Source organism: Neolamprologus multifasciatus, chromosome 20 (assembly GCF_963576455.1).
Source record: "Neolamprologus multifasciatus chromosome 20, fNeoMul1.2, whole genome shotgun sequence".
Lineage (NCBI taxonomy): Eukaryota > Metazoa > Chordata > Actinopteri > Cichliformes > Cichlidae > Neolamprologus > Neolamprologus multifasciatus.
The window spans coordinates 25,287,288-25,301,899 of record NC_140458.1 but is presented as its reverse complement, the minus strand read 5'-3'; the positions used below and the strand labels follow the sequence as shown (position 1 = coordinate 25,301,899).

The 14,612-nt window shown below is 40.7% G+C and overlaps 1 protein-coding gene, 1 long non-coding RNA gene and 1 pseudogene across 4 annotated transcripts in view; 1 reads left to right on the top strand and 2 right to left on the bottom strand.

Annotated features, from left to right (window-relative positions):
• The window catches only part of prex1 (phosphatidylinositol-3,4,5-trisphosphate-dependent Rac exchange factor 1), an 80,410-nt gene that overhangs the window by 27,227 nt on the left and 38,571 nt on the right, over nt 1-14,612 (bottom strand). For all 3 annotated transcript variants that reach the window (XM_085144734.1, XM_085144736.1, XM_085144735.1), the window contains exons 11-16: nt 11,759-11,859; nt 10,332-10,435; nt 9,391-9,440; nt 7,437-7,512; nt 6,681-6,753; nt 3,618-3,763 (exon numbers count right to left, since the gene is read on the bottom strand). In XM_085144734.1, coding sequence (XP_085000860.1) covers nt 3,618-3,763; nt 6,681-6,753; nt 7,437-7,512; nt 9,391-9,440; nt 10,332-10,435; nt 11,759-11,859 — 550 coding nt within the window. The remainder of the gene's footprint in view (nt 1-3,617; nt 3,764-6,680; nt 6,754-7,436; nt 7,513-9,390; nt 9,441-10,331; nt 10,436-11,758; nt 11,860-14,612) is intronic.
• Nucleotides 396-3,611, bottom strand: LOC146495011 (uncharacterized). Its single transcript, XR_014871400.1, has 2 exons — nt 3,321-3,611; nt 396-752 (listed from the first exon to the last, which is right to left on the bottom strand). It is a non-coding gene; the product is annotated as an uncharacterized LOC146495011 (long non-coding RNA).
• On the top strand, nt 949-3,284 carry LOC146495012 (general transcription factor II-I repeat domain-containing protein 2 pseudogene; annotated as a pseudogene).

The following is a 14,612-nucleotide window of genomic DNA, read 5'->3' as shown; positions in this document are numbered from 1 at the left end:
GCCACAGATGTGATTGGAATTAAAGTGAAAACCTAAGTGACCCAATATCTGGGCAGTTAGTGCACATACCATATTCCCCTAAGCAGCCCCTCCTCTTTCTACAAAGAATATTTAATAGTGTCAAACTGGACGCTCAGTTCTGGAGTGATTATGGACATGTTTGCTGCAAATTACACCTTATGAGTTAAAACTAAGTTACTGTTTATTTAAATCTTACCTTTTTCTGCTGCTAAAAAAAGAAAATGGCTATGCTGAAAGCCATTTCAAGAAATGGCACAATGCTGACTGACGCATTTTAAAAGGTCTTTAAAGCAGATCAAGCACTAAAGAAGGAAAAGGTGTTGTCCTGCTTTTAACTGCACTACAGTCATCAATCATCAGCTCACATTTTCAAATGTATTTCAAGAATATTCATCGGCTGCCGTTCGTTTCAGTCATCTCTCACAGTTATCTCTTGTATCAGCAGCAGCGCAACAGAGATTCATCCCGGCCGATACAGCTGATTACATTACAATTATATTCAGAGCAAAACACTCAGATGCATAGTGATCAGAGCGATTTCAAATGTGCTTGTTGTCATCAAAGCTACTCGTGCTCCAGTGGGGGGGGGGGGGGGGGGGCTGTGTATAGTGGTGTTAATAAAATTTAGATGTGGAGATCAGAAGAAGGCACACACAGGTATATATGTATGCAGGGTTCTACAGTCAAAATGCATGTTTATGCCCGACAGCGTAACACATAGGTGTCAAACTCTGGCCCGCGGGCCAAATTTGGCCCGCAGCCTAATTACATTTGGCCCGCGAGGCCATACCAAACTACTATTAGAGCTGGCCCGCCGGTCTTATACAGCGCATGTACTGCTAATACTACAAATCCTACAATGCTCTGTTGGCGTTTTGGCGCGTCAGTCAGGACAGGACCCATTAACGCCCTCTCCTCTGTTGACTGTAGTCATAGCAACCGTGCGAATACTGCCGCGCTACCTCTCCCAAAATGGCGAAAAGAAAGAACGAAAACAGGAGCTTTCTGGACAGGTGGGAGACAGAATATCTGTTTACCTATGTAAAAGATAGACCTGTTTGTCTTGTATGTGGAGCTCATGTGGCTATATCCAAGGAGTACAACATTAGACGACACTATGAAACGAAACACCAAGAGAAGTACAAGGACCTGGACATGACTCAAAGGCGCCGGAAAGCAGAAGAGATGAAAAGAAGTTTTGTTTCACAACAGACTATGTTTAAAAAAGCCATATTACAAAGTGAGGCTGCTGTAAAGGCTAGTTTTGTTGTGGCAGCAGAGATCGCAAAATCAGCCCGGCCCTTCAGTGAGGGAGAGTTTGTGAAAAGTTGTATGATGAAAGTTTGCGACGTTGTGTGCCCAGAGAAGAAGCAAGCATTTTCAAATGTTAGCCTGAGCAGAAACACAGTAGCCGATCGCACACGTGAACTTGCCAACAATCTAAATAACCAGCTGATGGAGAAGGGAAACAGTTTCGTTGCATTCTCCCTCGCTGTGGATGAGAGCAGCGACGCCTCTGATACTGCCCAGCTTTCAGTCTTCATCCATGGTGTGGACTCAACTCTCTGTGTTACGGAAGAACTTTTAGGATTAAAAGCAATGCACGGCACAACCACAGGGAAGGAAATATTTGAAGAGGTTTCCAAATGTCTAACTGAAATGAAGTTGCCATGGGAAAAACTTGTGGGGTTAACGACAGATGGTGCACCAGCGATGTGTGGTCAAAGGAGCGGACTGGTGGGCAGGGTACGGGAGAAGATGCGAGCGGAGAACTGTGCAGGTGAGCTGACTGTTTATCACTGCATCATACATCAAGAATCACTTTGTGGCAAAGCCCTAAAGATGGAACATGTTATGACCGCAGTAACACGAGTGGTTAACTTTATAAGAGCCAAAGGTCTGAATCACCGCCAATTCAAATCTTTTCTTGAGGAGTGTGGTTCGGAATACGGAGACGTGCCGTATCACACCGAGGTGAGGTGGTTAAGCCGAGGAAAAGTACTGAACAGATGTTTCGAGCTACGCGAGGAAATATTTCAGTTTCTGGAAAGCAAAGGGCAAGACACAGCTGAGCTCAGGGAGCAAGAGTTTCTGTGTGAGCTGGCCTTTATGTGTGATGTCACGAGCCATCTCGATGCGCTGAACCTGCAGCTTCAGGGACGGGGGCGTATCATCACAGATATGTACGCTGCAGTGAGGGCTTTTAAAACGAAATTGTGCCTGTGGCAGAATCAGATGCTACAAGGAAACCTGGGCCATTTTCCCTGCTGCCAAACGATGAACATGCAAATCTCTACTGCTGTGTTCCCATGTGCACAGTTTGCTGAAAAACTCTGTGTACTCAGTACTGAGTTTACCCGGCGGTTTGCCGACTTTGATGCCCAGAAATGTCGATTTGAACTGCTCAGTAATCCTTTTGCAGTTGACGTGGCAAAAGCACCAACAAACCTCCAAATGGAGCTGATTGAACTCCAGTGTAGTGACACGCTGAAATCAAAGTATGATGCTGTGGGCGCTTCACAATTTCCACATTTCATCCCTGACACAATGCCTGGGCTCCGCACCCACGCTGCTCAGATGCTCTCCATGTTCGGCAGCACTTACATATGTGAGCAACTATTCTCCTCAATGAAGATGGTTAAAAGATCTCACAGGAGACGTCTGACCGATGAACACCTTCACTCGATCCTGAGGATTTCCTCAGCTCAGAGCCTGAGCCCAGATATTGAGGAACTAGCATCCAAGAAGAGATGCCAGGTATCTGGCTTGGACGCATCAGAGTAGATCAGTGTGTAGCAAACTGAGCTATAATTAACATTTTCTTTGTGCAATTTGTCTTGCTACTCCCAGACATGGGCTTGAATGGTTTCACGTTTAATGATATTTTTATTAGTTAAGTGGTTTATTATTGTTATTTTATTTTTACATTTATTATTAGCCTGGGGAAAAAGTTTACTGCTAAAATTTAATTCAGAAGGCTGCAAATACAATTTTTATTTAAGAAATGCATTCCAGTGATATGTTATTTAATTGGAATTTCAATTTTGCATGTGTGCAATATTAAGTTATATATTTTTATATAAGTTATATATCGTTCAGTATTAAGTGTTGCTTATTCCATATTCAGTTTTTCAGCAAAACTTATTTGAGTCTGTAAGAAAAGGTTCCTTGTTATATCTGGAGGAAGATTTTTTTCAATAAATATATTTCATATTAATGTTAGCCCGCGACCTTGTTCCAGTTTTGAATTTTGGCCCACTGTATATTTGAGTTTGACACCCCTGGCGTAACAGGATAACTTGAAAAACCTTGTTTTTGTTATTTTTGCATCAGTCTACAGTACAGTGGCTCATTGTTTCCCATCATGCTTTTGTTTGGTCTTTGGGGTGGTTAATGCTGTGCAAGGTAATCAAAACATCTTTGTGCCATGTTTAGAGCATCGGAATGATGTTCGCAAACCTTTTAATTATTAGCACGTTTTTCTCGTGGGAAAATGATGATGCTAGAAGTGTTTTTTTTCCCAGATTCTGGCAATATCTGCGTATCCATGTATAGATGTGGGAGCATGTGAAAGTGTGTATATGAGTGTTGCTCACCACAAGGGATTTGACTAAGATGTTTTCAATGAGTTTGAAGTCATTTCGCTGGAGCTGCTTGCTCTTGGTGCCGGTCCCCTCGGTTTCCTCGTCAGCGTAGAAACGGAAGAACTGGGACTCGTCTTTAAACTCGCTCTTCTCCAAAACTGAAGTAAAAAAAATTTTAAAAACACAAAAATGTGGTAAATGTGTGCAGAATGCAGCCACAGGAGATAACAAAGAGAAATAGCAGAACGTCACAGTATCAGTCTTGCAAGACATCAGTGAAAAGTAAAAGAGCAGAAAGATTAAAAAAAGGCTTTTTTAAATAAAGCTTTGACCCAACTTCCAAAAAAAAAAAATCTAGAAAGATACATGTGTTTATAGAAGCTTTAATCTTTGGGAGTCTTTTACACAAACAAGCTAACAGTTAATTAGCTCATTAGCTGATGATTTTAGTGAGAGCATCTGGAGCAAGACCACATCTGGACTGCAGCCAACACAAGTCTTCCAAACCAAGGTTGGGAAGACTCTCAGGAGGACACAAGAAATTGTGTGTGCGTGTGTGTGTGCGTGCGCGCATGTGTGTGTGTAAATCCCACTCTTGTACTGAGGTTCACTTCAACACATGGGGCACTGCAAACAGGTGAGAACCATATTATGGTCGCTTTGTCCAATCACAGTAATTGTGAAGAAAAGACCCAACACTTTTCTTTTTCAATGTTTTGAAAGATCTCCCTTTATTTTTATGTTGTTACAGGCCTGAGGCAACAGAATTAAAGGGAGAGGCTAACTTATTCTGTCTCAATAATTATGCAGTACTAACAGCAGTTAAGTCATTAAGCTGAAGCCCAAGTGCACATCAGTAAGCACTGCTACAATTACAGGACACACACTATTGTACCGTACAGTATGTCTTTTAACTGCATTGCCTTGCCGCAGCTTTTTGAAGTTTGCTCTAAAAAGTCACGATGCGTTCTGTCACGTCTGTTTCCAGAGAAACAGACCAAAAGAAGTCCATCTGGTTTGCGTCTTAGGAGGATTTGGAATTTGTGACATGAGGCACAAACATTTCCCTAACACAAAAAATGCATCCGAGGATGTTACCTAATCTGCCGTGTCTGTGCAGATGCATGACTCTCTGAGGCCACTGTAAAATGAGGCTTGTACGGGCAACACCGAGGGCCAAAGGTACCCAGCTGCTCAGAGATTTGATGAGCAACAAAAGTGTTCACAAACTCATTACACACACACACACACACACACACACACACACACACACACACACACAGAGGTCACACCTACTCACACTGGCCTTGCACCAACTAAAATGAAGCACAAATCTGAGTTATTTCCTCTGACTCACATAGGCTGTGGCCATATAAGACTTTTACTCCTATTCAGCTGGTGGGGGAGTGCCGCTCCGGAAACTGTCACACACACAATGCATGCACAGTTACTCACACACTGCTAAATCATAATTTAAACACCCTGAACTGCCAACATTATCTAACAATCAATTTTTTTAAGGATCTTTGGAACAGAGTTTACAGAAATGCTAAAGAATGTTAAAATTATTTTTAAAAACAGATTTTGTGAATCTACAATGCACTGATGCAGGAATTTGGGAAAACGTGTCATGATACATGATAAAGCATTTTCAGCGCAGTATACTTTTGCTTTATCTGGGTACAGCCGCACCTTTAAATGCAAAGTGTCGATATAAAGTGCAAAGCGCCAAAATGGATTTCCACAAGACAATTTGCTCTAGAGGCGATAAAGATAAATGATCAAACAATAATTTTCATGGCTTCAGTATTGATTTATGGATCTGTACTTGCTGCAGATTGAGTTGTGGTGGGAGGGAAATGTGTGGTCATGTAAATTATTATCGGCCTCTGTAAGTTACAATGCTTGCAGGTGTCCGTGACGGTGAGCTTAAAGACAAATAAAAATTATATTAACTTTGCTACTCATTATCATCCCACGGATGAAGTGTTTTACAACCTTGTAACTCTGTTTGACGGTAAGTCAAACAGAGACATGAATGAAGAAGGTGAGGATAGTTTAAAAAATGGAGAGAGACAAAAAGAAGAGGAGTTCAAAAGGAAATGGGGTCAAGAGCAGCAGATGTGCTGACTAAGAACTAAAGAGAGTGACTTGTGAAGCGCGGTGGGCAGACAGGCTGAGAAGAGAGAGTTCCTCACCCCGAAGAAGGGCAGAGTAAAAGGAGAACAGGTGACAACCTCAAACAGATGGTAGTGAAAGCTGGTGCAAGCTAAGCAAGCAAAAAACAAAAGTCACTCTATAGTCACTTTTTACAGATGGCAGATGCAGGACTGAAAAAAGCAATCCTGTATATATTTATGCACATTATAATGTACATATACTGCACATGAGACTCCAGAGATGTTGTTAAACTGTGTTAAAGAGACTTTGATAAGGATTCAAAACTTTAACATTTAAATTAATCTGCAGGTCTCCCTGATTAGAGTGTGTCCAACTATTATAATCTTGCATACTTCTCTATATGCTTCAGGAAACCAGGAAGTGCTGTTAACTTGTCACTTCTTCGGCCTTTCCACACTACTTTTAAGTGCTTCCCACTTTACCCAAGATACATGTGTCCGCTGAAGACAGATTCAATTTTATGCATTAAACAGCGTTCACGGTTCAGTGGAGTGACCCAGACAGCTATGTAGCAAAGCCAAACAACTCTGGTTAGGCTACACTCCTAAAACTGTTTATGTTCAACGTGCTGGGCTGGGACCAAAGCAGCTCCAACTACAATGTGGTGAGTGAGGTTTTAAAAATTTAGACTGGGTATACAAGTTTAGGATGCCCCCTTTTTTAAGCCTATGATGGCATGCAAGAGAGAGTGGCCAATACAACATTTTTGTGGGGTTGACAGAAGGGGAAAGATGATGTAATCGAAAAGCACAGAAAGACCGGGGAGAGAATAAGAACTGAAGAGAAAGTGCCACAAACACAACACTATTCAAATTTAAGCCAAAGCTGTGGGGAATCGAAACAATATGAATGATTAGAATCTGTCAAAAGTGCTTGAGAGTGAGTTTAACTGACCATGGTGCATGAAGCCGCTGTTACAGAGCCCCACTCCCAGCGTCACGGCATCCTCTCGGGACGAGCAGTCTCCCTGGGAAACCAAGTCAAGGACGCACACAGGGTCATTCACAATGCCTGTTTACACCTGCTCATATGCAGCATGCTGCTTCACTTTGTGACATTAAAAACTGTACAATTTAATCAGCACAGGTTAATATCTATGTGTCTAAGAACAAGTGAGAGGGAGAGATTAGGACACTACTGGGTTACTTGTCCCTCAGTTTCAGTAAAGACAGTAGAAAATGTTAAAACTGCATTCTAACCATACCTATAATAAAAGGCAACTTTTTCAAAATTATAATGATAACTCTAAATTCCTGAATTCTAATGTTTCACTAAAAAGTGCTTTTAGCTAGAAAACGCATGCTACATCATCCTGAAGGTCTGGACTGAGACAAGGGTGCACATTTACATTTTGGAGGAAACTCAGGATGGTAGCATTGACAGTACATGTTTATGTGACAGTCACAAAAGTCTAAAAAGTGAAAATCCACCTTTTACCCAAATGCAACCCTAAAATTAATACATTTTTGAGCCACTAGTTTTGTTTCATTGTTCAATTTCAATGCATTGTGGTTGTTTTACACAACAACCACAATGCACTGCAGCAATTCATCCATTTACAGTAATAAGACACATCATTACTGAATGCACCCTTGGTGGCTTCAGTGGATTCACGTGAGCGTACATCGGTGTAATATTTTCTTATCTTACCTGTGAGAGTAGCCAGTCCACCAGTTTGCTAGCAGGCACTACTGATTTAAAGGTTTTCAGATGGTGGTCTCTGTCCCTATAAGGAGCAACAAAAGATTGAATTAGATCAGCTTTATTGTTCAGTGCAAACTTCAATAAAAAACAAACAAAAAGAAACAGTTACAAGTGTAGCAAAACCTCTTTGTGGTTAGCTGCTTTAACACCTTGCTGTGCATGCTATCTCATTGATGTTTGGTGTTACTATTCAGATGCATCGCTTAGCTTATGCTGAACTCAGCTAGTGGTCAGTTATGCTGAAGTCATCCGCATGAGATCCGGTCATTAACTTGGGAATTCATCTTTTGTCCTTCCTTTTTTTGACGACAAGCTGATCAGTCCCTGGTTTCACAGTACAGACCGCGAGATGAGCACCGTGCACTTGCTGTCCCTTTAACTTCTCACTCTGTAAGCTTACGATTTGGGAACAACCACAGCTCGCTCAGCCACAATGCACCAGCCTGCTCGACAAGTAAAACAGGAAATGCTACAGAGGATGTGTTTTTCGACGTGCAATTTCTTGGTTCTGCGAGTTGTATCACAGAAATAGACTGTGATACATATGCCACTAACAGCCATACTCAGTATACTATATTCAGAATAAACAAGCGCCGTATATATTAAATGATGATGTGGGCACAAATGACACTGCTGACAACGCAGTGAAACTTTTGAAACAAAGTGGATAACTTCCCAGTATCGTTTTATGATCAGCGACTTTCTGTTTCAACAACATAGTATACCCATGACATCATCGATGTTAATTCTATTAGTTTTATGTGCATTTTATCATGTAGTTGTTTTTTTCCGAGGCATTCTATCATTAGGAAATCATTGGAGGCTCTGTCACCAGACAAAGTTTAATAAAACAGTAGCACGGTTTTATGATTATTTATTATTCATAAATACAACACATCCATCACTCAGACATTTTAATTAATGGCGTCTGCTTACAATTAAAAACAAATAAATAAATAAATAAAAGCAAGGCCATCTTACATAATAAGTGCCTGGCAGGCAGAAGGATTGCCTTTGTATGTTAATAGGATTTGTCCCCAGACCAAAGGCTCTTTGTTTGCACCAATGGCAACCCCGGCCACTTCAATCAGTGGGTGAGTGAATGAGGGAAAGATAGAAAGATGAGCAGGGAATAGTATGAAAGGACAGGAGCAGAGAGAGAATGTGTGTACAGTGTGTGTCCTTGAGGGCTTATCACACAGGAACATTGTGAGTTTCCCATGGTTCCTGTTTCTGTTTAAATTTAGATTTTTGTAAAGTGAGATAACTCTATGCCACCTTATGGGATTATTTTAGGATTAGTATGTAATTAGTAGGTAAACCATAATTTAAACGACCCTAGTTTAGCTACATATGTACATTAACATATAGTGAGGCTAACAAAGTGTGTGTTTATCTGTATGTATATACTACACACTGTAGTAATTAATTTTCTCAGTAGGTGCACTCAGCAGTAAAGTGACTGTGTGAGCATTTGTGTATGAAATAGAGAGTTCACCATCATTTGAATATATAAGTCTAATTATTCACTAATATATATCCCGGTAACGCTCAATACTGTAAAGATAAAGAGACAAATGCTCACAGTAAGTGGCTCTCCTTAATCCTCTAAGAGCATGCTTATATAAGCCTCCAGCCATGAAAAACTGAATCCTGAAAGCATAAACCTACAGCAGCTCACGGCTGGCTCGGTTTTCTCTAGTTTGGAAGGGAAAAGGGTTTGAGGGTTGTCATTCCTGGCAGGGATACCATTTGTTCAGTCATCACAGAAAGGGTGACTCGGGGCGAATGTGAACCCTTCATGAATATGCATGTTTGCACCTGGAGAGCAGGGATGTTAAGAGCGGAGAATAAAGAATGAAGAAGGAGAAAGAAAAGAGGGAGAAGGGCAGGTACTTACTTGATGATAGGTGTGTGGAGGCTGTGAAGCCGGCAGTAAAGCCTGACGCCCTGTAACGATAGAAAAATGGAGCTGCTGACTCATAGATCATACACACCTTGGGTAAACAGGTATGAACATGGCTTCAGAACAACTGAAAAGAGCTACCCTAAGGCTATGAATTAAGGACAAAAAAATGTTTGTTTTTTTTATATCAAACCCTGACAACAGTCAGGACTGAGAACAAATGGAGAGTTTGTCAAAGGTGGACAGTTTTGGAGGAACAATATATTTTTTAATGGAACAACAGCCAACTGCATCATACGGCAGGATCCATCCACATGTGATGAGAGGATCAAGCTGTAATGATAGTAGATGAAAGCGGCAGAAAGAAAATAAAAGCTGATTTTTTTCTCAATTTCTGGAAGAAGATATTGGGTCTGAATTGTATTTTTTTAAGCTTTAGCATGACAGTGCAAGAATCATTTAGAGTTTTTATCAATCCGTCCATCCGTCTTCTTTTGCTTATCCAGTTCAGGGTCACAAGAAGCAAGGAACGCCCTGAACAGGTCGCCTGTGTGTCACAGAGGCGACACACAGAAACATACAACGTTTCTTGCTCACATTCAGACCTACTGCCAATTCAGGACGACCAATTAACCTAACCCTTGCATGTTTTTGGACTGTGGGAGGAAGCTAAAATAGAGAAGGAGAACCCATGAAAACATGCAAAAGCATGTGAGGAAAGAAATGTTAGCTGACTTTTGCTGTGCTGTTGGTATGAAAGTGAAGAAATCTGCAGAGGCAGACCCTTTAAACAAGCCAATGAATTCTTATTTTACCTCAAAGTTAATATAAAGCCAATGCAAACATTTACAGCTCATTCGTTACAACTGTTGTTATCCTGTTGCTCTTTGTTCTGTCGCACCAATGAAAAGATCCAGAAGCAGAACTCTCGTTACCTTCGACATGATGTCCTCCATCTCACTGCGGGCCTTGTAGGTTCCATCGTCATAACGAAAACGGTACATCACCTGTTCATTCTTGAACTGGTGTTTGTCTGACACTAAAACAAGAGCAAAAGAAGGAACCGTCACCTCAGCTCTGCTCCAGGCTGAATATCAGCTGATTTAGAGTTTGTAACATAGGTGTCTTTTGTGAAATGTGGAACATCAAAGCCAAAAAAACTCTCTGCTTTACATATTCCCTTTGCGAATATCTACTCCTGAAAAATGGACTTAAGGTTATGGACATATATGCTACTGATTGTCAACTGTAACTGGATGACATATCTAATACAATGCCAGTGCTTAATATTGCTGTATTCACACATAATAGGCTGAAGAGTCACAAAGCTAACCGTGAAATCTGCCAATGAGAGGCAGTTTGGTTCCACCACAACAAGCTGGCATTGAATCAAACAAGCTGCTGGTTTTCTCAGTCTAGACTTAAAATACCCTCATAAAACCAAAGGAATGCACCACCAAATCAGTCATTGTAAAGTGCTGTGGGATTCAAAGTACATAAAATGATGGCTGAATTATTGTGGAGGGAAAAAGAAGATCTCAAAATTGCTCAAATTCAGGTGTAAACTGGAGGATGGAAGTGCCTCAAACCAACCATGTACATCTAATTGGATAAGAACTGTAAAATACATGGATTTACTTTTACTCCTGTGGGTCTCCCAATCTGTTACATTACCTCTCTCTCTGATTTCTTTTCACTGAATAACTGTGACACCTACATTTTGCCTACAGGGCTCAAACCTCTTCAATTTACCCACAAAGCCTCACAGCTGTTCCACAGAGCCCAGCATGTCATCATTGTGTCCCGCTATGGTTGTATGGTAAATGTGAGGGAGGATTTCTTGGGATTTTCCACAGGTATTAAAGAATATGAACACTAGGTCTCAGCAGATTTCTCCTGAGAGTATGACATGTAGAAATACTGACAGTGGCCTGCACTTACGTACAAGAGCCCCGTCAGCAACAGCAGCAGTTGTGTTCATACACACTCTCTATAATAGTGTCTGTCCAAGTGAGTGTGAGTATTTTGTTTCATTTCTAAATGTATAATTCATGTAAGTAAACCTATGACTGTCCCTCGGGCAAGAGACAATACCAGACAATAATTTCAGATCGTTGTGAGACAACCATAAAACACAGAGGATTTGTGAGTTATATGAATGTGTCAACCAATTACAGAAGGAGAATGAGAATCAGAGAAAAGGAGCCATTAGGCGCAGGCCTGAAGACAGAGTAGGACCAAACAGGGGAAAAAATGACGAGGAGCGCTACAGAGCTCTAAAATGCAAACGTTATAGAGGATTAGAAGGTGACAGGAGTAAAGAGTGGGGAGTTGGAGAAATAACTACATTAATTTATCTCACCATGATGGATGATGCCATTTTCAAGTAAGGCTTGTCCCAGGTTGACTCCTTCTTCAGGTTTACTGATCTCTCCGCTCTCTATGAGCCATGACACGAATTCACTGAGGACACAAGACAAAAATGGAGAGATATAGGTATTTCTCTAAAGTAGCAATGTTTATGGCTCATCTATGACTGCTCTTCATAGCTAAAGTACTTAAACAACCATGTCAGTTAAGAAACTCTGAAAAGCATTGGCTGATTTGGTCATAATGGTGCCAAAACTTTTATATATTTAACTTAAAAGGCAGATTTCATTATAGTCCGGTCTGCAGTGAAAAGTGGCATTTTTGGTTTGATAAAATTTATTTTGAATATAAATGTACGGAGCGCTATTGAATGACTACACAGATCAATACTGAGTTAATGCAACAACCTGAAGTTTAGTTACTGACATCATTAGTCATGTCAAATCCTACAAAGAGGTTAGGTCGCGTCTGAGGAAGTGATTTTTCAAACTAATATTGTGTCTGTATGTAAGCGAGCACTGCCTTATATTGCAGATTGTGGCTCTAACTGCTAAATGTGGCTAATGTACGTGCTAATCATTGCTAGTTAGCAGAGCTAACACAGCGTTCTACCTTTATATAATTTTTTAAACCCTATTTAACTGCAAGAAAAGCAGTTTATAATGTTTGTTTTTCTGCACTCTATTCCACTGATATAAGTATTGTTGTTAGGCCATGTGTCTTATACCAGAGCCATCTTTTTTTCTAGTATGCTCACACCATACAGCTAGCGAAATATATCCTAGCTACATAACAGCTTCACTGTCATATGGCACTCTTATGCAATCTAGTATGTTCATACTATGGTAAGGATTTTTAAGGATAAAATGTATTGCAGTTTGTTTTGGGTTTTTTTTGTTGGTTTTTGTTTGGGGGGGGGGGGGTCCTTTAAACTAGAGCAAAGTTATAAATGGCACAGATTCCACAAAAATGAATAGTTTATCCTTTCCTCCAGATATCCCTCACAGCTGCTTGAATACAAGCATTAACCATTCAAATGTAAGCACTTCTAAGCTCTGCTCACTTGTCTTCACACCCAGTGTGCGCAGAACAAATGTTTGAAGGAGAAAATTACATTCTCCCCTTCTTTGCCTTTCATGCTGCTGAGTGAAATCGCTTGCCCAGATAATGACGAACCGTGAACTGGAGAGAGCTGGTGCATGTTTGTGTGCGTGCATGTTCATTAATTCTGGTATTGAGCACGCCAGCATGGTAATAATTCTGAAAGCTGTATGTGAGAAATCTGTCCTTATGTGTGGATTTGCTTCCAGGCAGTCATGCAATAGATTTATTAGCCTAGTGTATGAGAAGAATGTGTAAATGTCAAGCACATAATGTGTGCATGTGTATGTATGAAGTCAACACATAACCATATGCTCACATTGTATGCATGATTATATAGAAATCTTTGAAGAGAAAAGAGCATGCCAAGTGAGTGCTCTAACATGTAGAGCTGTATATGTGCATGAGCAAGTCCCAAGTTTCCTTTTCTCCCTCAAACTGAGAATAAAACATGATTTCATGATTGTAATATTTGTGAGTGTGTGTTCATTGGCAGCACGGTGGCACGGTGGTTAGCACTGTTGCCGCACAGCAAGAAGGTCCTGAGTTCAATTCCACCATCAGGCCGGGGTCATTCTGTGTGGAGTTTGCATGTTCTCCCCGTGTTTGCGTGGGTTCTCTCCGGGTACTCCGGCTTCCTCCCACCGTCCAAAGACATGCAGCTTGTGGGGATAGGTTAATTGGAAAATCCAAATTGCCATTAGGTGTGAATGTGCGAGTGAATGTGAGCGCGAATGGTTGTCTGTCCCTGTGTGTTGGCCCTGCGACAGACTGGCGACCTGTCCAGGGTGTACCCCGCCTCTCGCCCTATGACAGCTGGGATAGGCTCCAGCGCCCCCCGCGACCCTGAAAAGGATAAGCGGAAGCGAATGGATGGATGGATGTTCATTGTCTCCATTTATGTTCTTTGGCTGTTAAGTGACAATGACAGGGGACACTAGGTGTGGGTGTTATGTAAGAGTCAGGTTAATTTTGGGACACAGAGCTGTTATGGGAATGAACACAATGAGCAGAAATGCAAAAGAGAGAGCCTCATTGGGTTAGATGAAAGACAGTAATGGAGTTGTGGGAATATCAACAGATGATTTGTTGAGCAGAAACCATTTATCTGAGTTATTAGTTAGCAACAGATATAAAAGTGAGCCCCTCTCTGCGCTCAAACTCCATGTAGAGAATATGTACTTTATACTAATATATAGATATACAGAGTAATACAGTAAAATTTAAGAAACCAACAGATTTTACTTTTTACTAACAAAAATTTTACTAACAAAACTAACAAAATTTTATTAACAAAACCTCATCAAGATTTTAAAAAATGCAATTTTCCAAACTTTTGTGTTTTGTTTTGTTTGAGACTTTTTTCCTGAAAACATCATTCATAATCTATTCCATTTGCATGACACTGTGGGTCAGAACCTAAGGGTTTTACTTGAGTTTCAAATTTTGTGGCTTTTATGACGCCACATGCTTAATTAAATCTTGCCTAGAGTTAACATGCATTGTGAAAATGACACACAGGTTAGTTTTACACCCAACAGAAGCACAGGCAAAGAACCATAAAAGCCTGTAAATTCTACGAGACATAAATAGAAAGACATAAAAAGACAGCTGGATTTTCTGTGTTTTTGTGCATTGCAGTAGTACATAGTGTATAATATAAAGTATACTGCACCAGAGCCTGAAAATATATTTTACCACATAAATGTCCATTACAGTATTGTTATGGGGCTACTATTAGAAAA